Genomic DNA, 14567 nt, shown 5'->3' with positions numbered 1-14567 from the left:
ATTTGTGACACACACATTGAGGTATCATCTACCCATCACTACTGTTTAGTCCTGACTCTGGGAATCACCAGGAGACCCCTCCCTGAAGTTCTCAGGGCCCGAGATGGTTCATACGGCTCTAACATGTCAGAGATGTACTTTAGTGCTAAACCATTCATATACTCTGAGCGACAGGAAGCCAGTGCAGAGACCAGAGCACTGGACTAATATGGTCGTATTTCCTGGATCTGGATGTACCGCTGCTGTCCAACAGTGAGCAGCTGTTAAAGTAGTCTAACCTACAGGAGACAAATGTATGGATAAGTCTCTCTAAGTCGGGGAAACTGCATTATGGGCTTTTGAGCACCTTATGAAACTATTGTATATGTGTGCTTTATTAATTTATGTGTGAGCAATCTTCCATTTTTAGTCTGTTTCCGTCTCTAGAGCTACACTTTTGATATTGGCAGTGCTCAAATTGGCCCCAATTAGCAACTTTGGCATTTGCTGCCATGGCTTTTAGCTCGTTTTAGAAGTTTCTCTTCACTTCACAGCCGTCACCGACGTTGCAATAGCTTCGCTTTTAGATTTATATTTCTTGACAAAGAAAGGCAGCAGCTACTTTAAAGTTACACCACAGGAACGACGAAGGCTCAGGACTCCAGCATATTTTAAAAAGCATGAATGATTAGGTGTATAAAGGACTTTGAGGAATATGTTTCATTATATTAAAACAGTGAGATACTTTCCAAAACAAACCTTTCCTTTTCAAGCCATTCATTTCCCGTCTCAACTTTTTTCGCACAGTATCGTTATGATCCCTAATTGAGCACAAACTCTAAAACCACATTTGCTGTACTGTTTCTATTCTATAGCGCATACATAATGCAGCCGTAGCTTCAGGGGATTACCAAATCAGCGCATTTTGTTGTATTAACATTTTACACAGAGGGATAGACAGGATGAATGAGTAATGAGCTTTGCACTCATTGCTGGCTACAGTATATTGCATTGCTAAGTTTCTCAAAGACAGACGACTTGGAGGAAATCTAGTTAGAGCTTTGTGCGTCATCAAGAGTGACTTTGTGAGACGTGATTCCACTAATTCAAGATAAATGAATGAAGCCGAACAATGACGTTTGGCTTCAACTTCAACTTAGTTCAGCCATATCACAGGTTTGAAGCATTTAGATTGAAATTTCTGGTCCTGTTATACTTTTTCCCAGCCACTTTGGTTTCGGAGTTTCTCAAAATACTCAAAGTGTGTTCGTTCGTGGTGCCGTTGATTTGTGAGGATGCCATTTTCAGAGAGCGCTCCAGCCCAATAGAAATGCTGAATAATAAAATACTCCTTTTTATAAGAGTATTTTCCATATATAGCCATTATTTCCAATTTTTTTTTAAAAAGACGACGTAGAAACGTATAAAAAGGACGTAGCCACCCCTTAAATTTTTCTCCAAAGTCCCGACATAAAACTGACCTTTCGCTTTTTTTTCTCACAGCGGGCTCTACAATCACAATTCCATTAGGCGGCGTCTACAAGAGCTCTACAGTGTGAGCATGCGTGTCCCCCCGGCTGACACTCCCGCCTCTGAAGTTCCCGCAATAACAGATTCATGAGAGAAGCCAGGGCGGTGTAATCAAGGCGCTTTGTGACAGAAGGACCTCCACACTTTCTGACCATTAGCCGGTGTTCGGACTTACGGTATGTACGTGTCAAAACCCTGAACATCGGGTTCCTCCTTCCTCCTAATCACCAGTGCCTACACGCTTTCAATCCTGGCTCCTCATACAATTTTACTCCGCGGTTGTGATAAATTAGGTGCGGGTCATTGCAAGTTTAAAGTACAATAAGAATAGGGCTAGATATTTCCATTTAACAGCTTGGGCAAATTATAATTTAAACTGTACAATCTGAATTAGCTTGCCATTCCTACTCAGTCACTCTTCAGCTTTACAATATACAAGAGGAGGAAGTATATAACGCACGATTCATTCTAATTGATGCATTATCCACAGGAGCTTCGTACTGAGCGAGATGGGATCAGCCTCTTTACATGGAAAGTGCTTCTACAATACATAATGGTCCGTGACACTTCCTTTTCATTGTTAGGTTAGATGCAGTATGCAATATCTCGAAAGTCTTCAACAAGTGGGCTGTTGCATCTGCTCGTCCATGTAGAAATACCTTTAATGCAGTTGCCCTTGTGACACAACTCACCGTATCAAAGATTATTCGCATCTTTTTATTCCCTCCTCGACTATAGCTTGAAGTTTGAAATCATCTCGTCTCAACCTTCACTGAACTTTGAAGACTATTTTTATTCCTTTTGTCGCCGTGTTCCTTTTTCTTTTCTTTTTTTTCAGATCTCCATCTCCATCCATGTAACCCCCCGCGACCTTTTTCTCACAAAAACCTAATAGACTTTCGCTCTCCTCCTCTTTTTTTTTCTTCAAGTGGCCCCCAGTCCGTCTCTGGCTGCCGTCTTCGCACAAACGCCAGCGAATGCCGTCTGTGTGGCAGATTGAATGGAATAAGGCGCTTGGTGCATTCGTGAATCAATTAAAGCTCACATTTTCAATCCAAACCTCAAATCTGTTAGCTGATATTAATAGGAGTTGTTGTCGACAGTATAGCTCTCCTATTTCTGTTCTTGGAGGAGCGTAAGGGTTTTAAAAGGGCAATGTGTAGTGCGACAGTGCCACCTGGTGACGCAAGTATGAATTTCACCAAAAGACATAGTATGAAGTCTGATGCTATTATGTAAAAATATCAATGGTAAGCAGTTACGCTTTTCATAATAGAGCATTTTTGTAAACCTTTGTAGTATTAATAATGAATATAATAAGTACTTGGGCTGAAACGACACGATTATTGAAATAGTCAACAACTATTTTAGTAGTCGATTAATCGTTTTCTGGTTCTCAAAGACTCAAATAGAGCAAAAATTACTGGAAAATGTAGTATTTTTGATGAAAACCTTCTTTGTTTCTCATAGTTAGTGTATGTAGTGTTTTATACATTGTACATTTCAGGAAAATCTGTTTGTGTCTCGTCCAATCAGAAGCAGAATTAGCGCCAAGAGCCGCCAACAAACATTTACTGTAAGTTTACTCCAACAGGGGAAAATGTGCTCTGTTAAAGTGGGGGTTAAGAAGTTAAAATGAACAGTGATTAATTGTGATTAATTCAAAAAGTCTGATTAATCCGATTTAGATTTACATTTCCTATGCATTATTGTCAAATAAATCAGTGCCGAATCCTTTCCAATAGATTTAAATAATTACAAAATAAAACCGCAACATAATAAAAAATAATAATAATTAAAATTGGACACTGCACTTTTTCCTTCCTTTTAATAATGATTTTTCCTATAGATTCATATTAGATCATCTTTATGGTGCTTTTAATGGAAATTCGTCCACTACGTCTGTCCCATTTGTCAATAATGGGGCGACCGTAGACTCTGACATGGGTTGAAATATCAATAAAGCCATACATTGCTTGGGAGTCGCACTTGATTGGGACCTTCTTGTTTTGAAACGATAACTACTTTGCGAGGCTATAATTAAGATCAACAATTGAACATAATAATGTCAGGTAGTTTTGCACAGCGGCGTCAAACCTCCTGATGCTCCGTTGAAACAAGTTTGTCTTGACATGACTGAGTTCCTCCTTGGCTATTATTATATAACTTGTCGATAAGCCACTTCAAAATTCACCTTTACACAGTCAGACACCGCTTGTCATGTGGCGTAAACTTCCTCTAAAAGCTGATAAGTGGGATCTCCCGTGACGTTTCATGCCACAAAACAGGTTCAGCAAACAGCCTGAACAAGACGAGCCAGAGAGAACAAGAACGCGGCGCTCAGACACTCACCCACTGTCATGGACTCGGGCAGGGCCGAGGCAGGCAGCCCGCTGGATATGGGAGCGGGATGGGCAGGCGGACTGGACTCCATACTGACAAACAATGCACACATAAAAAAGAGTAAAACCTCTACAAGCATTTCAAAGGACTTAAATGATGCTTATTTTGTGCCTTACGTGAAAGTCAGCTGGACGCAGTTGGCCTCGCAGTTCTCCATGGGCCCCGTGGAGTCACTCTGAGCAGGAAATGCGGCGCTGTCTTCCACGGAGCTTACTGGAAGAGTGAGTGAGAGCACGCGGTTAAAGAGACTTCCCAGATTTGATGTGATCTGTGCTGTCAAAGCAGAAACAGCACAGCACAAACGATGCAGTCATGTTATACATCAGTTTACGATCAATCCATGACAAATGAATGATTGGTACTGAATCTGATATTGTTTTAGCTTAATTCAAACAGGGTCTTCAGTAACGGATATACAATGGGTTATTGATTGGAAAGTTATTGACTGGAGAAAGTGATATGGCTTTACCGGGCTGGGGGTGTGTGGGGTTCACTGGGATGAGAATGTCAGAGCTATTGTTCTCCACCATCGCCTGTAGGGGGCTCCACGTGGACACACTGGGCAGACTGCCCACCACCAATCTGGGGAAAGAAAGCGCACAGCATGGTCAGCTTGTCATCATCAGTGTTAAACTTTCAGTAAACTGCAGCTCCATGAGTAGAATATCCTTTGCACAGATTTTGTTTTTGTCAATGACAAAGAAAACTCAAAATGCCTCAACTTTTATACTGTTCTCTAATGCCATTAATTTTCTTGTTATTGCGCAAAACTGACTTCATTAGTGCATAATTGAGTAATTCTCTATGTGATTTCTTCTTCTTCTATGTGATAAAAAAAAGGAAAAAAAATGTCACCTTTCACAGCCAAGCGATTAATCGATTAATAGTAAAAAATAATCTTTACAAGAGTGGTGCACACTGAATGGGTGCTGCTGCCGGATGCTCTCTCATCGAATGTAATTTCTCCATCTGTGAGATCAATAAAGTATCATCTATCATCTATCTATCTAATTGCAGCCCTACTAAGCTTAGTCTTTTCATGGCGGAGTAAAAACATTCGCCATGGTTTCACTACAACCACACGGACCACACTGTCTTTTTCTCTCCTTATTAAAACAGCTGCACAGCAAAGGTGAAGATGTGTTTGAGATAAACCACCTGCACAAAGCATCATTCTCCCTCTTTAACCCCTTAACCAAGTGCGCTTTCTCCAGTTTGGCTACAAAACTGACAGTAACTATTTAGTTGCACTGTCGCTGCATTTATGTCATATTTTTTGTTCATGAAGCTTTATGATTTGGGTAAAGCCAAACTAGAGAAAATGTGGTGGGTTCAGGTGGGGGTTAAGAGGTTAATACATAGCCACACAGCCCTGCGCAACTGGGACGCTCTCTGGTGCGCCCCCTGCACACGGTCAGTGCAGCACAATGGTACGTAATGAAATGAAATACTGCATCTTACTGTTCAGAACTCGTCCTCTCCTCCTCTTGTTCCTGTGCCCGGGGCTTGTATCCCTCCTCCTCTTCCTCTTCATCATTATCTATCCTCTTGCTGTCGGGCAGGGCCGGCGTGGAGATGGGGGACGTCCTTGAGGGGTGAGGGGAGCCCACCCAGCTCACGATCCCCTGCTCCGCCACGCCGTTCAGGGCAGGAGAGGCCGAGTAGCTTCCCTCCAAAGGGTCGACTCCCTCCTCCACGCTGCTCTGAGGCTGGGCGGCGGCGGGGGCGGTGTGGCTCTTCCTCATGGTCTTACCCTGGTCTTCCTCTGCGTCCTCCTCATCCTCTGCGCCTCCGTCCAGGTCGTCGTCGAAGGAAATGATGTTGGTGACTTTCTTCTTCTTGCGGCGCTCCTTCCTTAGCCCTGAATCTATGCACAAGGGGGGGGAAAAGTAAGCTCTGACTCGTATTTGATGAAACTGCAGCGCCTTACCCGCAGACGTGCTCCGCGGCAGCACCGGCAGTGGGTCCGAGGCGCCGTCTCCTCGAGGGGTGAATCCGGGTACGACAGCGGTGGCCGTGCTGATCTCCCGGAGCAGACTGCTGACTCCCTGAGTGGACTCCTTCAGCAGGCTGCCTATGCCCTGTGTGGACTCCTTCAGCAGGTTAGACACCGCTGAGCCGCCGCCTCGAGTCACGCCGCCGTTCAGGTCACTGTTGTCGATGTTGATGGCGAACAGGATGGAGTTCAGGCCTGAGGAAACACAGCAAAGTGAATGCGAGTTATAGACATCCACAAAGTCACACACACCTCATTGATATCTATGGAATTATGTGGAAGTCTGGATTAAGTTTTTTTTTTGTATGTTTTCCCTGTGCCAATCCCTGCATCCGTGCTGGCTTTGCTTTCTTCTACCTATAAAAACATGTATAATAGGCTCCTTATCAGGACCAGGATGAATGAGAGTTTGGGCGAGTGCAAAGCCAGTGTTAATCATATTATAATGGAGCTTCTCTCACATGAAGAGCAGACTGGTTCCTTGAGAAGTGAATAAGAAAAGCCTGGCCTTTGTCATTGGAAACATATGTGTGTGTGTTTCACAAAAATATCAGGGGATTTTACTCATCATTTTAGTCATCAACTGCTTTTTATTTGGATTTAGCCTCATTTTAAAGCGAAGACGTAGACATATTTACATGCTCAAGTTCATTAGCATGCACTGCCCCAACAAACACACAAAATGCCATTGTAACCAGGGTCCAATCACAGCCAATAGAAAATAAAGACTGCTCCATACAAAAATAGAAAGGATTAAAAGAGGGCTGCGAACTTTCTGAACCCACTGAACACGACGCTGTGTTATTGGAAGTGATTAGTCGGCATTTTACAGCCTGCGTGTTTGGGGAGTCAGAGATCTTATGCAAGTCCGAAAAGATCGTGAATTCTGGCATGAGATCAGTGATACATGACATTAATATTTCAGGCTTTGTCTCAATTAAGCTCATCAATACTTAAACAGCAGAGACATCATATTTATTTGGGGGAGGGGGGGGGGGGGCACTTGAGTCTCACTGAGCTGTGAAAAGTGCAGAGTCATGGATCTAATGAGTAATCCTTAGGGGAGAATTCACGAGAGCGACAAGTGGAACAACGAGTGGAACAGAGAGTAATAGTAAGTGATGGCTGGGATTTTACACATTTGCAAAAAAGTATCAATGTTTGCGGATCTCTATGGTAATATTCAGTTTAGAACATTTCATCACAAAGTCTATTCAAACAAGCTCACCTGCAGCCATAGTGGGCAGCATGCTCGCTCTTTCCTCGTCCAGGATGAAGGCCCAGTCTTCGTAATATGTGCTACAAAAAACAAAAAAGTTAGTTCAAAGTTAGTTCAAAACAGTAGATTAAGGCAAGACGCTGCAGGTGAAAAGGGGGAGAAACTACATTTAGGAAAATCAATATGAAACTTTCGAAACAGCAGATTACGCACATAAATGTGAAAAAAAATGGATTGCAGGTTGTCATTTTCTGTTTTCATCTTTAAAAATAAGGCAAAAAAGTGTCATGAAATCTAAATAATGGATTGAGCCAGGTTTGAATTTATGGTTTCATTTTGTTTTAATATTACACAGGATACCAAATATGTAAATATTTGTGAATGAATAACCATGGAAAAGACGAGGTTCTGCCGTGATGCTCAACAATCTGCACATCAGAATCATGGATAGTAATATGCAACTGATTCCTATTGTGACAAAAATCAATAACAAATTCACAAGTTTTTGAAGTGTTCCAAAGCAAGATGTTTTCTTTACTCCGTTGAACAACATTCTGCAGCTCCTCACGATAATGAGATTCATTGTTCGAACTGATAAGTCCAATGATGGTTGTATCAGGCATATTTTATTATCGCATTAGTATCATGAATTGCTACAAGGTCATGAGTAAACAACGTGGACAGCAGGGGGCCCAAAACACACCCCTGCGGAGAAACCAGCGCTAACATACAGCTCATCAGAAATACAACCATTAAAAATCCATTACAAATGGCATCATTAAGTCCAAGGCATTTGAGTTTGTGAATGAGCTTTGTTGGAACCATTGAGTTTAAAGCTGAACTGCAGTCCAAGAATAGCCATCTAGCATATGATTTCCGAGGCAAGGCAAAAAGTAAGAAAACAAGCATCGTAAAAGGTGAGTTTGGTCTATTTTTTTCAGATGCAAGATGTTAAAGGAGAAAACTAGTTAAAAATAATATTAAAAAACATTCACCTGTCATGTCTTGCCTTAAGTCAATTAATAAAGAAATGAAAGCTCTTTATTCTAAAGTGTTTAAACCTTTACTGTATTCTGTGTGTATTCTGTGTAGCATGTTGCTTGATGATGCGTGTAAACAAACCTCAGGCGTGGGTGGTCGGCCACCAGCGAGTGCAGGTAGCGTTCCAGCGAGTGTTCGTTGAGGGCGCAGCGCAGCCAGGCCCGGCCCCGCCCCAGCTCCGAGGAGATGTGACGCAGCGAGTAGAACCTCTGCAGCTCGTGGCGATTCAAGTGCTCCTTCACGTAGAACCAGAACGTGAAATCTGCAGAATACACAGGAGAACAAAGGTTAGCAAACAAGGAGAGCAGTAAGGACTCACTCTCTTCTGGTCCAGAGGCGACGTGTGGCAGGTAAAATGACACTAAAGACAATGAATCCTTTAAATGCTTGTAAATATTGGGGTGTTTTGGGCAGACGTGGCTTAGCCGGAGGTAAAAGCAGGCGCTGAACTCGATGTGGAGACTGATGACAAGCGTTTGTGAACAAGTTGATTGTATTTTTAAAAATGGAGGATGTTGAGACAAGTCACTTTGTTGAAAGACTTGACAGTGACTTCACTTTAGTATAAAACTTTCAGCCGATGTGGTTCATATGGCTCAAGCATGTCAGTAATATATACACTTGGTGCTCAACCAGGAAAAGACTTTAAGACAAGCAAAGCTACTGTATTTTACTGTCTATTCTCTGAGCAACAAGACAATCAAGAAAAAAATGAAGTGTTGCGCTGTATTATGGCCTTTTACATCTGTCGTTGCATGCATAAGTGTAATTTTGGGTTGGTAATGTGTATTAGCTTTAAAACCACCACAGCACTCTTTGTGAATTGAAAACTGATTGTGTGACAGCAGCACACACTTTATACAACTAGAACTCTGCAAGATTTCTCTATCATTGTTTAAAGGGACTATACAGAGTTTAAAAATGTAGTATTTTCCTCCCCCTACATGTTCCAGCCATGTCCTAATGTGCAGAATGAGCCCAGACATATTCACCACAAACTGCCTTGAAAATCCTGCACTGTCACTCACAAAAAAGTTGTTGATTTGGGTCCGAAGTGCCGTCATGCTTGAGCTTAATATAGAAGCTGCAGTTACGCGTAAGACCTGAGGTGGCAGTAGTGAGCATGAAATGACCAACTTGCATCTAGTCCCTTTATGACAGTCAAGAAAGTCTGTTTTGCTGGATTTGTGTGTCGCTTCCAAAAACTGCTCGCTCCGTAGTTCGAGCGCTGAAATGATGAGGAGTTTGAAGACACTGAGCAGCTTTGAGGTGAGTTCTTGGGGAAACAGGTTGACCAACATTGTAGCATGATTAAAACCTCCAAAAAGTAATGGCATAATACAGGCGCGTTAAAAGGGAGAAGAAAAAACAACACGGTGTGGACGATTAGCATAAAGTTGGAAAAACAACTTTGTGAAGTGTGTCCAGGTCAGCCGAGACTTTTTACAGCAGATTCTCGTTAACGTGGGAGTTACCGTTACTTTACAAAATGACCAAAGATGTTTTTAAATGCTACGTTTGGATGAGCTCTAATTAGGAGGAGTCTGCTGTGTGAGCATATCACCTTTATTGAAGAAGGTGGAAAATATGTTGTTGTTTTTTTTTCCCCTGGTCCTTGCAGAGGAACTGGCTTCATTAATAAATCCGAAAAATCTGCTTTCCTTCTTTGAGCCGAAGAACTGAAAAACGTAAGAAATGCTAATAATCGTGAGACAGCAGCAGCAGCCATTACAAAAGTCGTGACCTGCTCAACTGAGTGGAATTAATGGATTTTCTACATTATGGTGAATTAGACAGGGCGGATAAATGAGCACAATATAAAACATTGGTCATTTGAAATCGCTGCAAATGAAGCTGAAGTGTTGCATATTGTTAGGGAGATTTGCCCATTTAGAAAGTGCAATAATTGGCTAGAATTCATATTAGGCGCTGCTGCTAATTCTTATTAAAATGTATTAAAACGCTCATTATACAATTCATGGGTTTCAATCACTAGACTATTCCCACTTGAGAAACACATTTTCAAGACCATTCAAAGGGGAACAAGGATGTTTTTAACCTCTTACCCCTTCACGGAGCGCATTTTCTCCAGTTCGGCTTTACCCAAATCTAAAAATTTCTATAAAGGCCAGTGTAACGCCTCATTTGGAAGCCACAAAAATGATCTACACTGAGCGTTTTTGACGCTTATTTGTCGGGGGTTTTTTGTCGCTTTTTCATTGCTTTTTTGTCGCTTTATTGACACTTTTTTGTCACTATTTCATCGCTTTTTCTTTGTCACATTTTTGTCTCGTTTTTGTTGCCGTTTGGACACTTTTTTTCAAGAAGCTTTTAGATTTAGAAAAAGCCAAACTGGAGAAAATGTGGTCGGTTCAGGTGGGGGTTAAGAGGTTAAATGTTTATGACTACTACATAACAATCACCAACTTGACTGGGAGTGAAAGGGATTCACAGTGGTTGTTTCGCACCTTTGCTGCTTGTTTGTGTAAGCTCTCTGATCTTCATTGCAGAGAAAGGTTTTCAAGCTGTCATCTGCACTGGGTAATTTTGAATTGTCGACGTTTCCTCAGCTGATTATATCCTTTTTTTTTACGTTTATTTTTTGGTTGGGACTTATATCCAGTTAGACTTGGTATATGTGAGGTGAGAGCGGGTACAGTCCAGATGAGGACTTTGAAATCCCCTTTGCCATCTTTTAACAAGCTTGTTCAACTTCTAGATTTCTTACCAAAAAATGTTGATGCCACATACTTCTTGAGATATTTGAAATATATTTTGAACATGGATTTGAGCAACCAAGCTCTCCCATTTATATAAGGTTACAGTCCACGTATAGTTTAACAAAATAAGACGTCCACGCAGTAATATCTTCAATTTACTGCGTGGAAGTTGAAGTGAAGTTGGTAATACGCCTCACAATATAGTTCCCCTTTTTATCCGCTTAGAAAATCGACACGTTCAATTTTGTGTGACTATACTTGGATCGTGTAACTGTGTTTAAATAGGGGAAACGTGAAGAGCTTGGTCACTTCTAACTTTACCCCGTTTGGCCCCATACAGGAGAGGAGGAGAGGCTAAATGCTAACGACATCTTCTGTCTTTTTGCGTGACTGAGCGCACGCACAAAGACCAGACAGGTACGCATCAACTCGTCTAAGCTCAGGTAAGAACATTGCTCAGCAGCGACGTAAAGCTGAAAAACACTATCATCTCTGTGTATCATTCCCAATACCTCCTTCTGACTTGCTGCTGAAGCCGGCGGCCTGTTTGAGTGCGGCGGCGGTGAGGGCCAGTCCTCTGCTCTTCCTCAGGCCGTGCTGTAACACGGCTTCAAACTGAGCGCACAGACAGATCACCCTGCAAAAGACACAACATGTTTAAGACACGCTTAAAATCTCTGCAAACATGTCCTGGGATCTATGAGATTATTGGACAACTTTGGCACATTTCGCTTTTTTTTTTCTTAGCTAAAGCATGCTAACAAATCGACGGCGTTGTGGTAATACAGCATTTTTCCTTTTGTGAGGACCATTAGCATGTCACTGGGAACATCCGGCGGTTTCAGGTGACAAATAAGTCATGTCCACAGGCAACCGTAATGCAAAGTGGTAAAGATGTTATATCGCGTGTGGGATTCACTTCAGTGGTTTCACTTCAGAAAACCGGGCTCTCTGCCAACGCACTCGAAAGGAAAACAGTTAACAAAGTGCACCACAAGTCAACTGGAACACGGGGTCAAACACTGAACAAAACGGGAGATATTCTCTTACCTGCTGTCAGAGTCCGTGGCAATCTCTTTTCTCCCACCGAAACGGATTTGGCACTGAAAAGCAAAGGAGAATTTAAGACTGCGCTAATGGAGAAGTGACGGTTGCTTGTGTTAAATGAGATTATGAAGGGGATTAAGTTTCTTTCACTAACAGCTTCCTCTTCCAAAGCATTACACTGTCATTGAGAGGTTGAAAAAGTGGGTAAACACAAGTGCAGTGTGGCCTTCACCTGTTTGACGGCATCCAGCAGCCTCTCCAGGAGGTGCTGTCTCTTTGTATCAGTCTGCTGAGTGCCTGCAAAGAACAGGGCGCATTAGATAAGTCCCCTTTCATAAAGGACACAGCAAGCATCACGTTGTGTCATGACAAGACATTTCTTTAAAGTAAGTTGTAAAGCAGTGATTCCCTACAAGAAAATACACGTTCAATACTATACAATCTCATGTCAATAGCAGCTACAGTTTGGAGGCATGTTATTCTCCACAAGGGCCCATGAATGTTATAGGATGGAGGGGCTTCCTCACTTGTGGGTGACCAAGGACCAAAACAATGGAGTTGGCAACTTTTGACTCACAATCTGTCAGTGGTTTAAACTTGATCTTAAGAAATACTCAAGTCTTTGCAAGATTTGGGAAGTACCCGTTTTACCAGGCTACTACTACACTTGAAACTTGCTTATTTACATAGTACTGCAAAGATGGGATGCATGTGTGTTCTGTTATGCTAGTAGCTAACAATTAATAAAAGCAAGAAATAAACTTACCGTTCATGCTGACAGCCCTTCTTCTCCGTTAGCAATAGCATCCAAGCTTGTATTAAAACTCCACGGATTAAAAAAAACCAAGGCTAGTAAGAGACCGAGTCCATGCCCGCGCCGTGCCCCGGTCTGCAGCCACTCAACTGCGGCTCGAGCGCTGATGCTGAGTCGGTAAACACACACGAGAGCAGGCAGGCCCGCCGGGAGGGGGGGGGTGCCTTTCAAAGTGTGACAAAAAGGACTCGTTCCCGGGATGTAAACATGCTAAACTGCGGCGAGTGCGGCGGACAGGCCATGCGGGGAACTGTCTAAAGCCTGCGGGAAGTGTTGAAGCGAAAAGGAAAGCGTTTTCGGAGCCAGTGACACGGTGAAAAGAGGACAAGACTTGAGAGGGTCACGTGACACAACACACTGCTGTCATATGACGCGCGCTGCCTGCTGGGAGCTGTAGTTTTCTCTTCATATGAAACGCTAAAACTAGTAATAATCATGGAAGGAATAATGATGATAGCAGTAATGATGATGATGATGATGATGATGATGATGATGATGATGATGATGATGATGATGATGATGATGATGATGATGATGATGATGATGATGATGATGATGATGATGATGATACATTAATAATAATAATGGGTCAATGGATTGGATGCTTGGAGTAATAATAATAATAATAATAATAATAATAATAATAATAATAATAATAATAATAATAATAACAATAATACTTGCTTACTTTTTATATCAGTTAACCCCTTTAACTCCCACCTGAACCGAGCACATTTTCTCCAGCTTTACCCCAATCTAAAAGCTTCTGGAAAAAGGGTGTGAAAATAGCGACAAAATTCAGACGAAAACAAGGATGAAAATGTGAAAAAAGTGAGAAAAAATGGACGAAAAATGGAGAAAAAATGATAAGAATTTGACAAAAAATGCGAATAATTTGACAAAAATGTGACAAAAAAATGGACCAAAAAAAAATCGAAACATTTGACGAAAAATTTGACAAAAAAGTGAGATGACTGCCCAACAAAAAAAAGTGATGAAAAAAAATCTGATGATGTGAGGAAAAAGATCAATTTAGTTTTGTAGATCTTAGCTTTCGAATGAGGCGTTACACTGGCCAACAGGATTTGGGTAAAGCTGAACTGGAGAAAATGCTCTCGGTTCAGGCGGGAGTTAAGAGGTTAATAAATGCTTCACAAATATGTACCCTCTGACCAGATATTTATTATGGTTGTTGGTGCAGAGTGGTAATTAAGCCTTCTCTATCCAATAGTAAATGTTTATTCTCATTGTTTCAGTAAATTATGATAATGATAATTCTGCATTAATTGACAAAAATCCCATGCCATCCCATTCATATAGTTTCTTGACTATTCAAACCACAACTCCAAGGATCAAGAGGAGAATGAATAGAAATGAGCAACAGAGAGTTTAGCGGTGTTGTACAGACTTTATTCAGCTAGAAACAATTGCCTAAGAATATATTGAAAACATTGCAACATATTATTCTATACAGTATTATCAGACATAGATCACAACAAAAGTACTATATGGAGTGCAGGTGGTGAAAATAATAATAAATTATATAGGTGAGATAATGGCTTCTGTGCATTTATAGACTTGTTTTTGGTAGTCCCAAACTCAGATAAATAAAGGTTAAAAGTCAGGAAGGGAATCTGACTTGAAAATAACTGAACACTGGAAACATATGTGTGTATGTTTTGAATAGTCTATAACAGCTTTTAAGACTTAGTATATCGGACAACATATCCACCACCATTCTAATCTTGTGAATCAGTGAATTATCATCAAAGATAAAAGGTTTAACATGATCCATCTCCACTTGTGACACTGAGAGGA

At 41.5% G+C, this 14567-nt stretch overlaps 1 protein-coding gene across 1 annotated transcript in view; it reads right to left on the bottom strand.

The window, feature by feature from the left end:
* snx29 (sorting nexin 29) overlaps nt 1–13096 on the bottom strand; it is a 151284-nt gene extending 138188 nt beyond the window's left edge. Inside the window, exons 1-11 of the mRNA XM_079577454.1 lie at nt 12702–13096; nt 12168–12232; nt 11939–11991; nt 11401–11525; nt 8250–8430; nt 7137–7207; nt 5843–6103; nt 5374–5779; nt 4382–4494; nt 4029–4125; nt 3862–3944 (exon numbers count right to left, since the gene is read on the bottom strand). Coding sequence (XP_079433580.1) covers nt 3862–3944; nt 4029–4125; nt 4382–4494; nt 5374–5779; nt 5843–6103; nt 7137–7207; nt 8250–8430; nt 11401–11525; nt 11939–11991; nt 12168–12232; nt 12702–12708 — 1462 coding nt within the window. The 5' untranslated portion in view covers nt 12709–13096. The remainder of the gene's footprint in view (nt 1–3861; nt 3945–4028; nt 4126–4381; nt 4495–5373; nt 5780–5842; nt 6104–7136; nt 7208–8249; nt 8431–11400; nt 11526–11938; nt 11992–12167; nt 12233–12701) is intronic.
* Between the last annotated feature and the right edge of the window lie 1471 nt (nt 13097–14567).

Source organism: Gobius niger, assembly GCF_951799975.1.
Source record: "Gobius niger genome assembly, chromosome: 19".
NCBI classification, from domain to species: Eukaryota; Metazoa; Chordata; class Actinopteri; order Gobiiformes; family Gobiidae; genus Gobius; species Gobius niger.
This window is presented reverse-complemented; position numbering and strand designations above follow the sequence as displayed.